This window comes from Arachis hypogaea, chromosome 10, assembly GCF_003086295.3.
Source record: "Arachis hypogaea cultivar Tifrunner chromosome 10, arahy.Tifrunner.gnm2.J5K5, whole genome shotgun sequence".
Lineage (NCBI taxonomy): Eukaryota > Viridiplantae > Streptophyta > Magnoliopsida > Fabales > Fabaceae > Arachis > Arachis hypogaea.
The window spans coordinates 111,809,025-111,829,309 of NC_092045.1; the positions used below are offsets into that span (position 1 = coordinate 111,809,025).

The 20,285-nt window shown below is 34.3% G+C and overlaps 3 protein-coding genes across 7 annotated transcripts; all 3 read right to left on the reverse strand.

Moving 5' to 3' along the window:
* Positions 1-1,057: 1,057 nt before the first annotated feature.
* LOC112716613 (calmodulin-interacting protein 111) lies at positions 1,058-8,645 on the reverse strand. 2 transcript variants are annotated; one of them, XM_025768563.3, is made up of 11 exons: positions 8,261-8,645; positions 7,988-8,149; positions 6,589-7,457; positions 5,717-5,921; positions 4,874-5,081; positions 3,794-4,254; positions 2,768-3,194; positions 2,537-2,617; positions 2,232-2,422; positions 1,960-2,144; positions 1,058-1,825 (listed from the first exon to the last, which is right to left on the reverse strand). In XM_025768563.3, exons 1-11 carry the CDS (start codon positions 8,555-8,557, stop codon positions 1,747-1,749), a joined length of 3,165 nt encoding a protein of 1,054 aa, XP_025624348.1. In that variant the 5' UTR covers positions 8,558-8,645; the 3' UTR covers positions 1,058-1,746. The 2 variants fall into 2 exon arrangements, with proteins under 2 accessions (XP_025624348.1, XP_025624347.1); XM_025768562.3 differs by having other exon boundaries at positions 1,129-1,828.
* Positions 8,646-8,875: 230 nt separating this feature from the next.
* Positions 8,876-11,547, reverse strand: LOC112716615 (G2/mitotic-specific cyclin S13-7). The gene is made up of 8 exons (XM_025768564.3): positions 11,335-11,547; positions 10,908-11,046; positions 10,719-10,779; positions 10,366-10,620; positions 10,151-10,276; positions 9,639-10,046; positions 9,361-9,539; positions 8,876-9,273 (listed from the first exon to the last, which is right to left on the reverse strand). Exons 1-8 carry the CDS (start codon positions 11,369-11,371, stop codon positions 9,105-9,107), a joined length of 1,374 nt encoding a protein of 457 aa, XP_025624349.1. The 5' UTR covers positions 11,372-11,547; the 3' UTR covers positions 8,876-9,104.
* Positions 11,548-13,412: 1,865 nt separating this feature from the next.
* Positions 13,413-19,041, reverse strand: LOC112716616 (stomatal closure-related actin-binding protein 2). Of its 4 annotated transcripts, none has more exons than XM_025768565.3 (13): positions 18,717-19,041; positions 17,234-17,551; positions 16,836-16,964; positions 16,470-16,562; positions 16,142-16,282; positions 15,864-15,932; positions 15,122-15,205; positions 14,843-15,023; positions 14,516-14,629; positions 14,360-14,418; positions 14,087-14,221; positions 13,802-13,951; positions 13,413-13,698 (listed from the first exon to the last, which is right to left on the reverse strand). In XM_025768565.3, exons 1-13 carry the CDS (start codon positions 18,972-18,974, stop codon positions 13,666-13,668), a joined length of 1,764 nt encoding a protein of 587 aa, XP_025624350.1. In that variant the 5' UTR covers positions 18,975-19,041; the 3' UTR covers positions 13,413-13,665. The 4 variants fall into 4 exon arrangements, with proteins under 4 accessions (XP_025624350.1, XP_025624351.1, XP_025624353.1 ...); XM_025768566.3 differs by having other exon boundaries at positions 17,234-17,534; positions 18,717-19,012; XM_025768568.3 differs by having other exon boundaries at positions 18,576-18,976.
* Positions 19,042-20,285: the final 1,244 nt, after the last annotated feature.

Sequence of the window (20,285 nt, forward strand, 5' to 3'; positions counted from 1 at the left end):
ATTTGCGTCTCTAATGTTTAAATTGTCCTATTTGTATCCCTACCGTTTATAAAAGTGATTCAATGTTATCCTGCAGTCAATTACACATCATGAACGCATGTCTGTGATAGAATCGATAATTCACTCCGAAAAATAGCTCATCAAAAGTTGAAACTAATTCTTACAACATTTACATAATTTACTTTTCTAGGGATATAATTGAATCTAAACACAAATAATGGGTATAATATTAAAATCGAATACATCCAAGTAAGACCTAATTGAGAATGAATAATTCTAAGTAAGAATAATTGAAAAATATAATCTGATTTGTTAGTATAATTGATAGTAGGATAACATTGAATTACTTTTATACACGTTAGGGATACAAATAGGATAATTTAAATATTAGGAACACAAATAGGACTTACCCCAAACATTGGGAGACAAAAATGACACTTTACTCTTTTAAATATTATAGATGAACTTCTGTTTCAAAATATTGTTTGTATAAATAATTATGTCAATTATATTTCTGAAGAAGGGAAGTGAAGAAGGTGCTCTTGGGAATTAAAATTTATTATTTTTAATAATCAAACTTTCTCTTTAAAAATCCTTGAATTTGCAATTTTTTCTAAATAAAACATCATTTTGCCATTAAAAATTTTAAATTCTCAAAAAAAAAATTCTCTCCTTTAATTGATCCAATCAAAACGCTCTCAATGTATTAAAAACTTAAAAATTTATATTTTCTATTAAACATTCCTTATTTATGGTAGGACACTAATTAACAAAATCATTTAATAACAATATTGAAACACTCAAACACCGTTATCCCAATGATTAGTCTTTCCTCCCACTTATTAATGTCGAGGATAAAATTATCAAAGATAATAACAACAGAAGTTTAACTACTTTTCTTTACTGATAGTCTGATAAATAGGTATTCGAATTGTATATTGGACTATGGCGACCATTCAATTCTGGGTGAGAATGGTCAATATTCAACAACATTGACTAAACCCATTACCATATGATTAACAAAAAAAAAAAAAAATCTACAATACACATATTCGGATGATCTGATGCTATGTCATGTTGCCAACAATGTTTAGCATACAATAAACTTCAATGCATAAATTGTGAATCTTTAGCTAAAAGAATGATTGAACTAGAAAAATGTCATCATCACAGACCCAAAAATATAATTTTAAACAAAAAAGAGAAAAAATTGTCAAGTTTCATCTACATGATGTGACGATACCTGTAGCGGATACAAAATTCTCCAGCACAGCGGCATTGGGACTGGATAGCCAAAAAGAGCAATATGTACACTCATCTGTCAACTGAGTAGTTAGTTACAAACATTTAGGTGGCAATTTCCTCAGATAATAGCACCACCTCTCACATTTATAAAGTAACAAACATTGATGAAGCACAAATTCCAAATGAGACCATAATCAGTAATTATTCTCAAAATATTTTCATATTCATGCAGAAAGCCTGACCAATGATTCAGTCATGGGGTTTTGAGCACAAATGTATGACATCCCTATTCCTTTGACAAAAAGGGCAAAACTGGGATGCATTATATCAAGCATTGGAGTTGCTCTTATACTTGTCTTTTTTTTTTTTTTTTTTACAATACCTGACGCCTTGGTGGTGCACATATGCCTCAACAAATGAACCCAGCAGCAGCCATATGAACACAGGCTTCATCTAGTCAGTTTGCAAAAGAGGATTCCCATGATTAAGATTGCACTATGGTTAACCACTTCGGGCTGTCCAAAAATAAAGAATGACTGCTGGAATAGGAAGGAGCAATGCGCAAGATTTTAAGACATTCCTGCTTATCAGAGTTTGTAGAGGGAGGGGAGGGGCAGAAGATAATTAGTAATGACATTCTTTTGGCTGAACACAGGCAAAACCCAAAAGAAACTAAGTATGATGATATAAACATTGTCAGAATACGAGGTTTACCGAACGTTGAACGAAGTATATCCACTTTTGTGCGGCATATGATCAAGTTCATTTGTATCACAGCTGCGAACAGCCCTTTGAAACTTTGCTGACAGCTTCTGGTAGGACTGTACTTCAGATGGCTGGACCTGATTGATTGCCTTCTTTAAATGCTTCATTGATATAACTGAAGCACCAAGGTTCTCCTGATAACATCACAGTAAATTTAACACATAAATAAGTTATAATGTTATATGAAGACAAATCCATCGGAAATCATGTGGAGTACAAACCTCAATCGCTGCAACGGCTGCCTCTCGACATATTAGTGATATGTCAGCCCCAGTACAACCATCTGTGAGGTGAGCAAGTTCTTTAATGCTTACATCAGAATCACATGGAATTTTACGCAAATGAATGCGAAATATATCTTCTCTGTCTGTCTCATTTGGAGGTCCAACATAAAGCAGGCGATCAAAGCGTCCTGAAAAATCTTCCTTCAGTTATTTGAACCTGACTAGAACCATTCAAGAAACTCGCCCTCCTTCGTGGATGCTTGTGCACGTATAAGATACAGAGTAAGAAAAGTAGTGCGTACCTGGTCTTAAAAGGGCAGGATCAATCTTATCTGGCCTATTTGTAGCAGCTATGACAGTGACATTAACTCTTTGATGCAGACCTGGCATAAATGATTTTGTCAAAACAAAACTATGAACCCCGCACAAAATCTAAATATTCCTTAGAATGTCATTTCCTGCTATTTCAAAGGTTGAATATGAGCCCAAAAGTAATTTACTAGTTTATCCAGTGTTCAAGATTCATCACTAACCATCCAATTCAACAAGAAGTTGACTCATGACCCTATCTGACACTGAAACACCATCACTTTCCTTCCCACGGGTTACAGCAAGACTATCAATTTCATCAAAAAATACAATGGATGGGGCATTGGTCCTTGCTTTTGCAAACAATGATCTGACAGCCTTCTCTGATTCACCAACCCATTTGCTGAAGAGTTCAGGACCCTTGACAGCTAGGAAGTTCAGCCCAGCTTCAGATGCAACTGCTCGTGCCATGAGGGTTTTGCTACAACCTGGAGGCCCAAACATCAATACACCTGTAGGAGGGCGAGTCCCAATACGGTTGAACGCATCACGGTGCTTCTGGGGCCACTCTACAGCTTCCATTAACTGAGCTTTGACTTCATTTTGACCACCTACATCTTCCCAATTGACCTTTGGAACCTCAAGGATTACCTAAGCACAAAATTTGAAACCAATTTTATGCCTTGCCTTACAATTTTATAAATGATTTATTAGAAGGTGGGGATTGGTAATCCTACAATGTAGCAAATCGTGGTCTGTATCTATCCCAACATGCGGTTAACCATCAATTATAAAGAATAAAATAAAGATCAATAGAATAAAATCATGGTCTATTTTGAGGCAGAATGGATGGTAAATTTGTGATCAATGAAAAATATGAAGAGAATTCATTTTATTTTTGTCAAAATTTCAACATACAGGACCTATATAAATTATAAACTATTCCAGTGACACCCAATAAGAATTCATAGTCAAATGGATGCACTGATTAGAGATGACAAGCTGACAGCTCTTGTACACAGAAATTCAGAGGGGCAGAAAGTGCATTTCTCATTAGAGAGTAGACTTCAATGATCCAAACATTTACATTTCTATGTTTGAAAACCCAAATTTCATTATATATGAAAATTAAGGATTACATTTTAGCAAATAAAAAAGGATGATCAGGGATAACTACCAGAGATATATATATATTTTATTAGAAGCTGAATCCTGAAATACAAACCATGGCATTAAGTTATGAATCATACCTCTCGCATGGCACTGGGTCTTATTTTCATTCTAGCCTTCTGAAAATCTTCAAAACTGACTTTCAAATTGTGGTCTTTATCACTATCAGAAATTATTTCCATAGATTCCGAAGTTGTGTCCATCATGCAGAGCTGTAATACAGCATTGGAGGCCACTGATGTATCAGATTCTGAAACAGATGAAGTTGCACTACCTGATTGATTTCTGGAGTTTGTTTCGCCATTCATCAATGTGGGTTGCTCTGTTATATCATTGGAAAAATCACCACAACTCTTCTTTAAATTAGCATAACGTCTTAGACAAATCAGCGCCGCCTCATTGCAAAGGGCGGCCAGATCAGCGCCCACAAAACCATGAGTGACAGTGGCAAGGTGTTCAACTTGTAAATCTGAGAGAGAATGATCCACTCCACAAAGAAGAGTGAACAAAATATCCAAGCGTTGTTTTGGGGACGGCACACCTGCATATAGATTTTTGCGGAGAAACTTGATAATGAATGAGTTCTTTAATGGATTCATTAAAGTAAATAAAAGGACCGATAGATTTCTATAGCATATGCTGCATTTATCACTTTTATCAAATATGAAGAGAACAATATGCTATGCTGCAGCTTCATAATCAGTCACTACATACAAAATATCACAGCTACACAGTTGAAGGCAGATATTGCTTAACTTAGTACCTTTGGGTAAAAAAGATTCTCAGTATTCCGAGAAAGATAGTGATAATGTGTCCAACATTCCAAGAGAATAGTAGTTATATATCAGACTTGGATGTGGTTAAAAGTAGCGTTGTTCATTTAACGCTGTGATTTTGAGAAGGCCCCAACCATGTTAAAGTTATGATAGTGGGAAAGAAAATTTGTGAGGAAGCACCAATTCAACAGTTAGGCTCCCATCAATGTTCATATATATATATATATACACAGTGTCAGTAGGTTACACATAATGCAAGCTCTAATCTCAATAAACAGCTCATTGACATGTACCCAGTTACATTAAGGAGAAATTAGGCACTGTATTTATTTTACGAAAGAAACACATTAGATGCTACTTGGAAACATTATCTTAATCTCTTACCAATTTCGATTTCTTTGTCAAATCTTCCAGGTCGTCGGAGAGCTGGCTCAATATGATCAGGCCTGTTGGTGGCAGCAATTACAAGCAACCCTTCGGTTCTACTAATTCCATCCATCAAATTCAATAATGTTGCGACCATTCTTTGAGATAGCTCTTCACCTCCATCTTTTCTTGCAGGGGCAATTGCATCTAATTCATCAATGAATACCTGTAACATAGATCCCATTATTCTATTTATGAGAATCATGAACATAATGATATCAGGTGAAATAAACAAAGATATGAGTTTATAAAGATCAAAACCTTGAAAATAATCAACAAATAGTGGAGTTCTATCCATTACATTGAACTACGCCATATTCATACATGCTAAGAATGGAAAGGGATCCTCCCTTTCAGCAATTTTCAGATTATTCCAAAATTGTCACTCGATAATTCAAATATGCTTAATCTCACCTCTCTTTTTTCTCTACTGAATTGTTCACAGCACAGAAAATCCTTATGGAACCGAAAGTTCCTACATGAATTCCTTATGACCACCAGCCAACAATTTAACAAGAACAACAACAGAGAGCTTCATCCCACTAAATGGGATCCATTACATAGATCAAATAACAACATTACATCTTATATGTACTTAGCACATTTAACATAGCCCCGAAACTTAAGAGAAATTAGCGCTATAAGATTAATATTAAGACTTGAATGAATAACTTCAAAAACCATTTTTCATGTGATATGTAGCTCAAAGATATGTGAAGCTCAAAACAATATCTAAAATTATTTCATAAAACACAATCTCCAAAATTAAGAAACTCTTTATTTGGGCAAAAGAAATCTAACCACAGCAGGTGCAGCTTGAATTGCTGAATCAAAAACTTCATGCAATGCTTGCTCACTTTCCCCAAAATACTGGGTAACAATTTCAGGTCCATTTATTTGGAAAAAATTTACCCCAACATCATGAGCACATAATTGAGCAAGGGAAGTCTTCCCTGTACCAGGTGGACCATGTAGAAGGACTCCTCTTGTGATACGTAAACCAAAACTACATTTTCAAAAATGTGAAGAATAATAAGTTTGCTGAATTGCATTTACAAATGCATATAAGATATGAAGCACATAGCTAAGAGAATAGAGAAAAGTACTTTGAAGTTTGAACTTTAATAGAATCATTGACTTGAATACCAAAAATACAATTTTAGTAACTACCCATTCCTACCATTAGACAAGAAATTTACTAAATGATAAAAGGTTCAAAGGAAAAAGATAAAAAATTTTATGCTTAATGGAATTAAATAATAATAACATGCTAAAGGTGTGTAGACCAAATAAGGCAATCTTTGCTCCCATATGTCTCACGTGGGATGCAAGCTGGGCATCAGTCCACATATTTCCTTACATTGTTTTGCTACTATTGATTTACAGATTTCATTCTTTTGCATTGTAGATACTGTTGCTTATTTTCAGAGGCGAAAATGAATCTTGGCAATTTGCTAAACATTTTTATCTGGTTAGCAATTTCCAAATATATCAAGCAATATGCTGCCGGAACCTTGTAAAAAGTCAACATAACTTGAATACATTGAACGACAAATGTGATGCACAGAACCATACAAAATGTAGTGCAAGGAGGGAGGGAGAAAAGAAGAAGATTATCAATAATGCATTGTATACTCAACAATGAAAGAATGCACCATATATATAATACGTACCTTGATAAAGCATCCTTTACTGATGAAGAAATTATATCCTTTAAAACTGTATATTCTTTAGATAGACCACCCAGTTTAGAAATATTATCATATATGCTAGGATTAGCAACCTCTGCTTTACGTTTTTCACTGGGCAAATCCCTTTGAATTGACTCTTTAGATGCTGCATTTGATTGCAAAGATAAAAATACCTTTGTTTCACAATTGACAACTATTGCCTCATTCACATTTTCTGCTACATCAGAATCCTCAAGACACAAATTATTGATCCCATTTGATGAATAATTATCAGCTCTATCAACTGGTGCCTTTTTGGCTCCTATCACTTGGAAAATGCACACCTCTGAAAACATTGGTACAGAGACAAAATTACCTAGCAGTAAATAACGAGAATATAACCATGAAGTTGCACATGCCTGTAGTAATTTTTTCGAACTTTCATCTCCTAATGCATCCATAATATTGAATGAAGCCATAGATTGATTATTCTGAATGGGTATAGTTGATGCTGAATCTTCAAATCTTGGAGAAGACAACACACTAGCATTAGAAAACTTTGATCCATTAGAAGGTGTGCTAGGAGATGCAAAAATATCACTGTCTGATTGGACTTGGGATTTCGTCACAGAGGCTGAGTTATTAATGTCCAATTGAAATCCATCCTTATGAGGAGCAAGCTGTAGATACAATTCCTTGCAATTATATATCGAGAGACAATTACTTTCTGTATAATGCAGTTCAGTGCTCCCATTTGCAAGACCAGATAAGTACTGTTTCTGTACTGGGTAAACAAACACTATTGTACCCAAAGGAGGACATCCCATTGTACAAGAAATATTTGAGGACAGACGTACTCCATTCTTCAAAACCTATGTAGAATTGTAAGGGTCACAAAGTAAATCATTTGGCAAAGATAGATATACTGTTTATACATTATATGAACCCTATCATTATGGTGAAGCCATTCGCATATAAGCCACTATCTGCCATAACTCAAAGGAGCAAAACATCATCTTTAGCATCCTATTTATGTTTTCCAAGATTTGTTAAGATATAATATACAAACAGATAAACCACATTAGGCAAATTACTAATTAATAATTTTAATAATTGTTTGATAGAGCATTCTGTGTTGTTGATATATGAAGTAATTTTCTTTTATGGTGTTCGCAATTCAGCAAGTTTATTCTACTATGGTTTTTCTAACTTCAGTCTCTTGATAAAATTGTAAAATCAGATATTTCTTAAGCAAGTTGAGTACATTGAGCATAATATGTAGCTAAGAGAATTACTACAAAAAAAAAAAAATTATCAATTTTAGCTTCTTTATTGTATGTATTCCTTTGCATGAAACAATCTACAAATAAAATGGTTGCAATTAGATACTAGGAAGACAAACCTTCGTAGAAGGGAAAACAGTTGCAAGCACAAAGTAATTCCCTGTGACATCATCTTTCAACGTCTTCCCAGTTTCCAAGCCGTAGCATCTAACACATTCATCAACTAATGACTTGAGAGGATTCAATTGCACACTTCTGTTCATTGATGAAGCAATTGACACCTACGATAATCGTTGCATCATGTATGATAAAACTTTTCTCAAACCATAGCATAACAACAACAACACATGATCACAGAAGGAAGGAGAAGAAAGAAGAAGAGAAATGATTACCGAGACAAGAGTACCAGGGGCAAGAGAAGAGGAAACCATGGCAAGTTCGGAGAGCCAGATTCTTGAGTCCGTGGAATTAGGCGCATTATCAACGGCGGAGACTTGGGCGACAACGGCAGATGCTCCGATGAAGGAAGGGTACCTTCGAGAAGCTTCTGGAAGGCAGAGAGAAGCGGCGAGGTCGGCCTCGTCGTCGGGGCGTGACGGCGTTCGAGGAGGAGTAACCGGTGGTGCAGAAGAAGCAGCTTCGTGCTTTGACTTGGAATGCTTCTTCTTATTCGAATTCGAAGAAGGCATTTTCTGTCTTGGAATTGAAGTCAGAAATAGCTAATTCCCTTAACCCTCTTTATTCTTTCAGGGTTTTAAGTTTTAACATGTTTGCCTCTTTTTTCCCCTGTCTAGTGTTGTTTTATTCAAATTAATTTTAGTTTAGTTTATTTATTATTTAATTAATAAAATTTGTGTTTTTTGGGGGGGTGGGTTTTGCTTTTTGCCTTGGGTTTGGGGGCTTCGTTAGTTTCCTTTTCTCATTTGGGCCTCGGCCCTCTTTCAGCCAAAACAAAAAAAGAGAAAGGTGGTTGCATTTGAGAACCGAGAAATGAAGGAAGGAGAGAATGAGAGAAATTTGCAACTCAATTACTCATATACTAATCAACTATTGTTTTCTTGAATCCAAACTCATATGGCTTCTAAAACAAATATTCAAAAAGAAGAAAAAAAAAATATAACAGATGGTTATTGCCCATTAACAACAATAACAAATGGTTATTGCCAAATCCCCCCCTAACACATCAAAGAAACTCTTACTACTCTTCTCTTCTTTTTCTGCTGCTTCATTCAATGGTCAATGTGTAGAGCCAGAAGAGACAGAAGAAGCTTCCCGGAGAAGATATTTAGCTGGTGGAAGCACAGCTACAGCACCTTTCTGTGGATCTGAGTATTTTCTGTACAAAACCTTCAACTTCCCATTCCCAACATTCGAGTGAAAACTCACTAGTAGCTTAGCACAATCCCTGTGTAACAACAACAAACAAAACACAGTTAATTAAAGTAACAACAATCATAAACTCCTAAAGACAAATAATATTTTATGTACTTACATAAGTTGTTCTTGTGTGTAACCGGTGTGTAGCTTAAGTGTGTCACTCCAAAGAGGTGTCTTGTTAAGTGTGCATCTAGCTGCAAAAACTGCTGAGGCTGCAACCATTGATGGACAGTACATTAAGGTTGCATAATGCATCATTCCCAACTCAGATAGAAAGTGTGCCATGCTCTCCAGCTGTGGTAGAAGAACAATTATTAGACATTATTATTATTACTATAAAAAAAAGAAGGAAAAAAAGAATTAGGTGGAAGGCATATTGTTTCACACACACACCTGTTCATCCGGAACTGAAGCCTTGATGAAACGAACAAGGAAAACAAATGGAGTAGGCACAGTCAAAGTCCATTCCAGCTTGTCCAATATGACTTTCTCCATGACAAGAATCTGTTCATTTGTGTAAGCTCTATCTGAGAGGCACACAAAGTCATTCACCTCCGGGGGCCAGATTTCTTCATACTTGGATGCCATGAGCATGGCACTGATCCCAACCAATTGGAGTTCCTTTCTTGGCACAGTCTTCACTGCTAAGAATCTATCAATGATGTTGATGGTCAGATAAAGTGTCTCAGTAGAGAGGTCAAACTTGGTGTGCACATCTGTGAGCCAATCAACCAGTATGGCTCTCATCTTTTCATTGATCTCTGGCTGTGAGTTCATGTAATCATGTGGACGGCTCTCATTCTTCATCATCAATCACCAAACATGCATTATTAAACAATATTAGAATCCTATAAATCCTATAATATAAAAATCAAGTGAATATAGTAATCCAATCATGTTGGTACCTCAACTAGCTTATAGAACTTGTAGATGTCTTCAATGTATTCAACAGCAGCAAGCTCATCATTGACATCAGATGCATCAATGTCAACAATCTGCTCCTTTGGTTTCTTACTAAGATCACATGCTGCCTGTAATAATAATAAACAGAACTTTTAAATAAACAAAAACTTGATTCAGAAATTCAGATTCGTTTTTTTTTTTCTTTCCCACAATATACCTTGCTTCTGGCTGTGAGGACTGAAGTGAGAGTGTGTGATTTCTTCTTGGAGTTGCCATCTGCCTCCTTTTTATTCTTGTTCACAGGCTTGTCCTTTGGTGTCTCCTTTTCAGAGCTTATATCAATGACTTCCACCACTGCAGGCTTTGGTTTTGTAGTCACATTCTTGTTTGCAGCAGGCTTTGGTGCAACCCTCTTTGTAGCAACTGCAACTCCGTGAGGAGCAGGTCCACCCACATTAGCACATACCTGTTTCTGCAGAACACAAAAAACATTAAATCAATCATTCTATCAACCATTGGGAACTAAACAACATGCAACACATAGTGTGTAAAAGAGAAAGTTGCTTTTACCTTGTTGTTTTCAGCAGCTGCTTCTTTTTGCGCATTGGCAAGAAGTTGTGCACAGAAACTCCTAAAAGAATCACAAAAAAAAATCACAAATAAGCATAGAAAACAAAAAAAGATAATCATGCTTTATAATTAAGAGAAGAACAAAACAAGTCTTGATTTTTTTTTTTTTCAAATTCTCTGTGCACCTACCTTGTGATGGGGCGATTGGGCTTGACCTCTACACCTTTAACAGTGACCAAATTTCCGATCTCTCCGAGGGCTTTACGGTTTCCGGCACCATTCTTCTTCTGCTCCTGTTGCTGCTTCCCTCCTCTTACGATTGCATCACCTACCAAATTCATCCACCTTATCAACCAAAGTTTCAATCTAACCAAAGGAGTAAAACGGGAAAAAGACAAAAAAAAGGTCCTTTTGTTTGTGCATCCTTTAAAAAATAAATAACATTTGCAGATCCCAAAAATTTCGGATTCAATAAAAGCAGAACAAGATTTGAAAAAACGAAGGAACTTAAAGAAAGAAACACGCGGAGGAACAATCGACGAATAGAATCTTCCACACATAACTTAAAGGTACGTGATTTCAAAGAAGGAATGAAAGATCACACAGATACGCATACCTCTTGCTTGTTGAGGAACGATGGGTCTTGAAGCCATTTGGAATACACTTTTCTTTTGTCTTGGAACTGAAAATGAATGTTTCTGAGAAGAATCAAAATCGAAGAAGAGAACGCATACACCGTTGTTCCTACTTTCTGTGTTTTGCTTAGAAAACCAGTGCGCTCTCTCTCTCTCTCTCTCTCTCTCTGTGAAAAATGGATGAGACGAGTAAGGCAGTGAAAAAACCCTTCTCTTATGAAGCTGCACGAAGCGCCGATTCCCCGCTACAACGGTCGATTTTTTTTCGTGGCTCTTTACCGTTGGATCTCTTAAGATTGATCGGACGGTAGGAGCGTTGCTTTGGAGAATTGTAGCCGTTGGGTTTTCAAAAACAAAGGCTTGGATATACGCTAAAATAATACTGGTAGCAGTATTAGGGAAAAAAGTATATACTTTTTCAATGAAAATTAGGAAGGAAAAAGAAAAGTATTAAGAAGGATATATATATATCATTAAATCCATATTTTTTATTTATCTTTAAAAAAAAATACACGTGACTCCAAAAAGGAGAACGATTTTTGCACTGGTGTATCTCCTGAATTAAAAGTTTTGTTAAGAAATTTAATTTTGATAACTATTTCTTTTGCTTGCCTTATTACATTGGACTATTGGAGATACGCTGTCTCACTTGTGACTTGCCTAATAAATCGGACAATGCAAAACCCTAAACAGCAGCCATGTATTTATTCTGTCTCTTTCGGCCTTTAGAAATTAGAAGCCCATGACCAAAAAAAATATCAGAAGAAAATAATACACATACACATAGAAAAAATTAAAAAAAAAAAGACTATGTTATATATATATATCAGCCATCAAAATTAATTACTAATATAGATTAGATATTTAATTTTAGATACAAATAGTATTTTTGAATAAAAAATTATTATCCTTCTCTTCTTTTTTTAATTACTTTTCTACCTATTTTCTTTTTTTTTTATCTTTCTTCCATCTAATATCACAACTTTACTCCTCTTTGCTGTTGCCGCTTTCCACCTTAAATTATAAATTATAAATTCTAAATTTTTAGCCAATCCAAAGAATAAAAGTTAAAAAAGTAAATTCACAATTAAAAGAATTATTTACTCAAGTTTTAAATGTTCTTGATATTTTTAGTTTCAAATGTTTCTACTATCTCATTCATTTCTTTTCAACTTTTCAGATTTTTAAATTATTTTGCTAAACTAATATTGATTCCTATAGTTTTTCTTTTTATTTAGACATTATAACGTGATTTAAATTCGTTATCATTTGGTCTTACGATTAGAGTATTTTTGGAAACCATAAAAAAAATAAAAATGGCCTTTACCTAAAAAATATAATTAAAAAAAGGTAGTGCTAGGGAGCTAATGACCTAAGCGTACAATGTGTATAATGGGCTAAATCTTTGGTCCATGAATAAAATGAACATCACTCATACTAACCATCCGAATACCAGGGATAATAAACATCGAACCCTTGACTTTTCGGATCTAAAACTCTAATACCATGTCATGAACCCACTCATCCCAAAAGACTAACCTAATGGTCATATCTCTAATACTTCCTAAACCTTCATTGTACACATTGCACGCTTAGACCATTAGCTCCCTATACTTTCTCTTAAAAAATTTGCTATGTCATTTCAATTGCTTAACTCAAATTATTGGTCATATTGGCCTGCAGAGGATCCCATGCTTTATTCTTCAAAGCTCTCATTTCGATAGGGTTAAAATGTAAACGATGCCAATGTGCTTTTGATTTCTGTTATTTTGTTCCACACAATGCTTGATGTGGTGTCTCATCACTCATGAAATTTTATATATCGATCTTTGGACAAGATTCGTTATAGTTATCAATCCCATATTCTATTATTCGCATAGTCATGTGGTGTTTTTTTCCCCCTTACCAATGTTAGTCTCAATTCCACGTCCATTATTTGAATATGGTTAAAAAAAAATAAAAAAAATAATAAAAAAATAAACTGGTACATGAAGAAACGTTGGCACATACATGATTGAGGTGCGCTGAACATTACAACTGAACTAGAAGGAATAAGCAATTAGCCACAATGAACAAATGAACTAATAGAAAGAGTTGAGTTTGTTACAACATGATTAGGCAAACAAAAAAAACATGCCTAAAACAATGCAACCCCAATTAGTGGAAAAAAGAAAAAAAGAAAAAAAGAAAACCCCATTACAAAGCTGAAATCATATCTTTCACCAACAAAACAAAGCACACATGTATACTCACACCAAGAATATGATAATACTCACTTTGCTGAAAACTCATCAAGTCAGTTAAATTTACTCCTACACTAGATCATCTGGGCCAGCAAGCACAACCTGTTAAAAGAAATTTCATTCAATTTGTATGCAAGTCCACAAAAGATGACAATAATGCAAACATATGAATCAATAGATAACCGGTAAGAGAAAAGATGCATACATTGCAATCAAGAGCATGTTTCCTAGCAACCATAATGGCTGCATTTCTGTCTCTCTCCGACTCGAAGGTTAATACGAATGAGAGCCCCTTTCTTGCTTGCCAAAAAAGTGTCTTTGCTGCATTACTGGCATCACCTCTAACTCCGCATAGCTTTAGGTAAATAATATGTTAGTTTAACATATAAACCACATAAGGAGCTTAGAAGATGATGAATCTAAAACTATAGAGAGTAAAAAGATGGAACAATATGTGATACAAGAAAAATGGCCAATGCTAGAATAGTACCTGCATTGATGGAGAGTAAATCTCTCTAGCTTTTGTAATCCAACCTCTACATAGCTTTATCCGCATTCTTCCCACACCGAATGAATGAGTAGAATGTGATGAATGATCTTTTCCGTTCATCTGAGAAATAACTACCTGGATAATACAAAGAAAGATGTTATGTTGATAAAGACAAGTTTGAGCAGAAAACAGTTTTCAGTTTATAGCTCTAGTAATCTTTTCTGCTAGGAAGAGTTAAAATTACTGAATGTGAAAAGAGCAAAGATAACATACATTAAAATCGGTATTAGATTTCCGTAGAAGTGTATCCACATGGCTTCCAAGTCCTGAAACTGGTACACACAACATATGTCGATGTTACCCTTTTTTTTTTCAGATTTAGATGTATCCTGAAACCAAGAACGAAAGATAAGGCAATAACAAACCAACCTGTTTGAATGGGATTAGTTGATAGTGTGAGTTTTTTGCCATTTGAGACAACATCAACTTGTAAGATTCTCCCAACATCAGAGGGGTCTGGAGCATATATTGATCTGTTTGCACCTGAAAAATAAAGAGGAAGATTCGAAATTCAAATAAGATAGATATACAATATTAAACATGAATGTTACAAATATAAATAGTAATTCACCACCATAATGGGAGTTTGGCACTAATATCATGAAAGCATCATTGCATATTTTACTTCATCTGTACAAATATTACAACCTCTGAATCTTGAGACATGCTTGAAAATCAATTAAGGATGTGAGATACCTGAAATAACCTCCCTCCAGCTACCTTCGGATGACAAGCGATACCATTGAAATGAACATTTTGAAATTTGTGGTACTTCATCTGAGCAAGGCTGAACTCGCAAGTATGAGCCCAGAACTTCAGAACCACCTAACTTATATAACTGATATTTGTTCTCCTCACTCATCTTGGTCATTGTTAGCTGGAGTGGAAGAAATTAAGTTATTGCAAGAAAGGGAAGTGAGACTTAAGTTAATGGAAACAGTTAATTAAGCAAGTAAAAAATATATATTTACGAACCTCCTTCTGAAGCTTAATTGAAAATATAGATTTTTCTCGAATTTGATCCCTTAGAGCACGGAGTTCATATTCCATGGCCATTACCTGAAATCATCACAAAGTTAGTGTAAAAAGTGAGTTTCATTCTCTCCACTTCAAACAATATTCAAATAGTGATACACTGTAGTTTATTGGAGTTTAAAGCCATAGCATAAGATTGTAAGAAGATTCATAGCCTATTAGTCTTAAATTTGATGTCTGATACAATTAGTTGCACTTTATCCAAAATGACTTGTAGATTTGGAAATTATGTTAGACATAAGATACACGTCTGACACCATAGTAATATATCACTACACACAAGATATAACTTTAAAATGTAATAAATAATCAGATATGTCTTGGTCTATTTTACACAAAGCAAACAAAACTTCAGCATTTAAAAACATTTCTATGCATTTCAAGACATGTTGGCAACTTCGCGTGATATCAAATGTTTCAAAAATCAATTACAAAATTTTCCATTGTGTACAGTTTGCAGCAAGAAAGGGGAAAGGGGGGGGGGAATAGGTGGTTGCCAAACAGGACATATGTATGCGAATTAATACCCAGGTCAATGATATAATGCAGAGAGAAAATTATTTGTCAAGATATATAATTAATTGTTATTGCCATAGAATGGAGTATAATGAAATTAAGCAAAATAAAATATACAATAAAAAACTATCCACCCAAACAGTTGAGGAAGCAAAAGCAAATTAACCTTGAATGGCTGATGCAACAACTTGATTCTTCTAGCCTCTTGAACTTCTTCTACTAGTCCATCCACATCCTGGGAGTGAAGAAGAAAAGATAGTGTATATTTTCCATGCTCAAATATCAACGAGGAAACAATATTAACATGTATAATTGAATCTAAGATCTTCTAAGGATAATAGTACTTAGGCAGAAGTGTCCATTACAAAGAATATTAACATGTATAATTGTATGCTCAAATAGCATCTTTTTCTCTCCTAATGGGGGAAACAAAGAATGTCTAACCTTTGGTTTAGAAGCTTGGGAAACTTTTTCTTGTTCCTCAAGGGCCTCCCCAATTCTCAGCACCACTGCCCTAGCACTCTCAATTTCAGCGCAAGCAAAAGACTTCTCTTGATTAACCAACTTTTTAGCATCTTCAGAAGCCTGTAGAACAAAGATGGATTCAGACTTTGAAAAAGAGTCAACATATTTTAATGGAAGAACCAGAAAGTTTTCACTTTCAAAATCCTTCAGGAAGAAAGAGTTCCAGTAAATCATAACCATAAGCTTGGATGGAGATTCTATAGATCTATAACCATATAAGAGAAGTGGTTAGATGCCAAAAGCCGACCTGTTTGAGAAAGTTTGCAAGCTTCTTCACTTCAAACTTTTCTTGAATCAATTCTCCTTCATTTTGAGTTAATTTAACAGCCAAAGCTTCCACCTGTAGATTGTTAAGTAGGAGTACTAAGTATTAGTAGCATTCATTGAACAAGAAGAAATAAGGGGTTTTCTCATACACGCTGAAATAGTTCCAAAGAATATGTTACAAAATGGGAGGGAAGAATGGAGGTATGGTCCACAATAATAACCCAAAAAATTTTAAGAATCTGGAAGGCTCAAGTTCATGGATCCATCAGCAGATGATGAAATGTCATGTCAATGTTTGAAGATTGCACACCTAAACCATAGAATAGTATGTTATAAAAAAACGAACCATTGCGATAGCTTTCTCCACATCCTCTTTATTTATTCCTGCAAAACGGCCTCTTAAAGATTCTAATGCATCTCTTAGCTTCTTCAAAAGAACATGTCCTTCCAGAGATGCCACTTCTCTTAGCTTTGCCTAAATTCCATGAAAAAGCCATGATCAAGTTGACAAAATATGGACGAAAGTGCATAAGATGAATGAACTACTCAAATTTGAATTGAAGTTGGTAGCTATGTTCATATCAACAAATGCAATCCTCAAGTCCTAAAACTGGTGCATTCCTTTTTTTGTCCGGTTTATCTGTATTTGATCAAATAGATGCATGTTGGGAATAAAAGCTTTTTATGTTAAGGAAAGTAAATGAGATATATAGTATAGGCCACAAGCAAGTGAAAAAGATGAACCTCATTAGACAACTTAGCAGCTGCAGCCAAGTTCTTGTCAAATTTACTCGCAAGGTCACGAACTGAGATACGCTTGTGTTGGTCATACAAATTGGAAGCTTCTTCATCAATGACATCTTTCAAGGAAGGTCCCTGGTTACCCTGAACTGGTTCTTCCACAACTTGATTATCAGCTCCCAGTTTATACTTTGGAAAACTGTTAGAAATAAAGCTCACATCGGCAGAAACCGGTGGTACTGCTTCCATCGGCATCTTGATTTCAACTTCAGGACTAATCTTGGTCATGGTTAAAATGCCTGATCTGGTAAGAGAATAGTTCTGAAATAGTATGAGAACTTCTGTTCAGAGTATCTCTGTAATTAGTCAAAAGCAACACTAAGTTCAAGTAAGACTCCATTTCTTCCTATGACCTTATGCATAGTTATTCAATTAAAGATGCATCAAACACATTTGACCTGGCGCCAAGTGTACTTAACAACTTGGAAAAACACTTCAAATTCACCTCCACGCAACTAGCTTTGATTGAACCACAATCAAAGCCTAAGCAACAGGAGTTCATCAACTTTTGTTGGCGTTTCGGCCATCAAGTAGGATTACCATTGTAAATGCAACCATCCAAGATCTTTATATTATCAACCTTTAAGCAATAGCACTAGCAGTAGCAGAAGGTGGATAAAAGCTTGAAGTCTTTTTATCAACCAAAGATTAGAGTTGGAATCTTGTTAGAAGAAAATAATGTGATGGTGGGTAGGAGTAGTAGTAATATTGAAAAACACTCAAAGGGAAAGTTGGAACAACACAGACCAATTGCAATGTGGTTGATTTCTAAATTCATTTCTTTCCTACTTTTAGGGATCACAAGCTTAGTCACCATTTTCAACTAACATACACAGTACCAAACCACATTATCAAATCAATTGTGAAGTTAATTCAGCTATTTGCAATAAATGAAAGAAAAAAAAATGTAAATCAGATGAAGTAACTGAGGGAATGGTTTCTCCTGCCAAACAAACACACAAACGAACTCATGAAACCACAAAGATCTACACACAAAAAGAAGAGAAAACATTTTGAAGACAACGACAGATGCTCACAGCTAATAGTATTAAATAAATTCTGTTTTATAAAAAAAATTATTTATATATGAAAAAAAAAAGATAATTTGAGATCCAGCAAGAAGAGGATCATCTATTGACCATGGTACTGAAAACCATTAATTACCAACTTCAAAATTCAGAACCACATTCCTGAATATCATTATATTAACCTACATTCCTAATTGTATCCCATGCCTAAAAGAAAAAATAAATTACTAATTCAAAGAAACCAAAAGAATTCTTACTTAGAAGCAGTAGTAGTAGTACTTCAGAGAGATAAAGCAGCTGCAAATTCCATTGCATGCAGCTAATGCAAATAAAAAGTAGGAAAAAAAAACCTCCAAGATGCAAAAGAATATGGTAATGAAAGTGAGAAGAGAACTCACATAAGAATCTAGGAGGCAGCAGCAAAGTCGAAAATGGATTAAGTTACAAAAACATAGAGTCAGAAACAGGTGAAGGAGCTGGCTCGGGCAAAAAGAGAAAGACAGGATTGAAGAATGAGGATTGAAGAAGAAGAAGAAGAATCTAAAGGATGTGCATTGCGTTGCTTTTGGAAAAGGTGAAAAGAAGAAAAAAAAATGAAGAGAAGAGAAAAAGGAGAAAAGCTTGTGCTTGTGCTTGTGCTTATGCACCTGACTCATTTGTCTCCCCTCTCAACGACTTCAAAATCAATCTCTTTTTTTTTTTTTCATTCGCTCCATCATTCTTAACCTTTTACCTGTTACCGCCCTTTTTAGTGGGCGCTACCGTGAATTGCTCCCACGCGCCGTCCCCACCTCCTCCGCGAGTGGGAGGCACACTTGTATAAGAAAGATTCTTATGCAATTTTAAGAGCATAATAAGGAGTATTTGACTGGTATTTATCAGTTTAGATAAATAGTTTAATTAAATTTTTTAAAAGAATAATTTAAATAATAAATAATTATATTAAAAATAATTTATAATTATTTTATATTTAAATTTTTAGTTTTAAAAATATTTATTTTATAAAAATATAATAAAAAGTAGTAGTATTATAAGAGAAGTTATTTTTTTAATTTTTCTGTAATCTCCTAAATAATTTTTTAAAAAACTACAATTTGATTTTAAAAATTACACCAGATATTAATACTACTATTTTTTATAAGTCAAAAACTCAAAAAATATTTTTAAAACTTTTCAAAACATACCTTAAAAATGAATGCCAAAAAAAAATTTATCATTATAGTGTAATTAAACTATTCTTTTATTAAAGAAATTATATAAAAAATATATTATCTCTCACATATTTGTATCGTTATATATACTATATATTTTTTTTTATATTTTATATTTAAATATATATTTTATACGAATATTTAATTTAATAACTAACATTATTTTATGTATACATAATTAAATAATTACTAATAAAACTTATATAGTAGGAACAAACAATAAAATAAACCAAATGGTTATATCGAAACTCAATAAAAAATAGTAGTGTGAGTGATAAAACATCTTAAAAATTAAAATAAAAACTAAAAGTGTTTATTAATAAGAACAAAAAAATCTGTTAAAATAAAATAATAGATTAATTATGATTATTAAATTTATAATTTTTATTATACATAAATTTTGTTACATCAATTTAAAAATTAAAATATTTATTTATTATATTTTACTATGTTTTTCACTTTTAAAAAAATTTCATCCAATAAGAATCAGCCTACTCAGGTAACTCAATTTCTAATTGAGCGAAGGAGCGTGCACACGCGCGCGTGCGGGTAGGCAATCATCCCAGTTACCCAGCTGTTTTCTTTATTTATTTATTATTTATTATTTATTTGGTTCATTTTACTGCAGAGACTGGTGTGTTTGGCGGGTTGTCGTTCTTTTGACTCTCGTTTTTCCCACCATACCCCAACGCTTTTCCAATATTTACCTAAATGCCACCAAATGGAACAGCATCCATTGTTTAATGTTGATACTAT

Bases quoted from the DNA above. Each gene is read 5' to 3' on its own strand.
- LOC112716616 (XM_025768565.3), bottom strand. From the start codon at position 18,974: ATGAGTCAGGTGCATAAGCACAAGCACAAGCACAAGCTTTTCTCCTTT. The intron at 15,024-15,121 runs GTTCGTAAATAT...CTTCCACTCCAG, and splicing joins CAATTAAGCTTCAGAAGGAG to CTAACAATGACCAAGATGAG. The intron at 14,630-14,842 runs GTATCTCACATC...TTTATTTTTCAG, and splicing joins CTGGAGGGAGGTTATTTCAG to GTGCAAACAGATCAATATAT.
- LOC112716613 (XM_025768562.3), bottom strand. From the start codon at position 8,557: ATGCCTTCTTCGAATTCGAATAAGAAGAAGCATTCCAAGTCAAAGCAC. The intron at 8,150-8,260 runs GTAATCATTTCT...CGATTATCGTAG, and splicing joins CCCCTGGTACTCTTGTCTCG to GTGTCAATTGCTTCATCAAT. The intron at 5,082-5,716 runs GTTAGATTTCTT...TCTATGTTACAG, and splicing joins TTCAAGCTGCACCTGCTGTG to GTATTCATTGATGAATTAGA.
- LOC112716615 (XM_025768564.3), bottom strand. From the start codon at position 11,371: ATGGCTTCAAGACCCATCGTTCCTCAACAAGCAAGAG. The intron at 9,540-9,638 runs GTGTGTGTGTGA...CTTCTACCACAG, and splicing joins CTTCAGTTCCGGATGAACAG to CTGGAGAGCATGGCACACTT. The intron at 9,274-9,360 runs GTAAGTACATAA...GTTGTTACACAG, and splicing joins TACACACAAGAACAACTTAT to GGATTGTGCTAAGCTACTAG.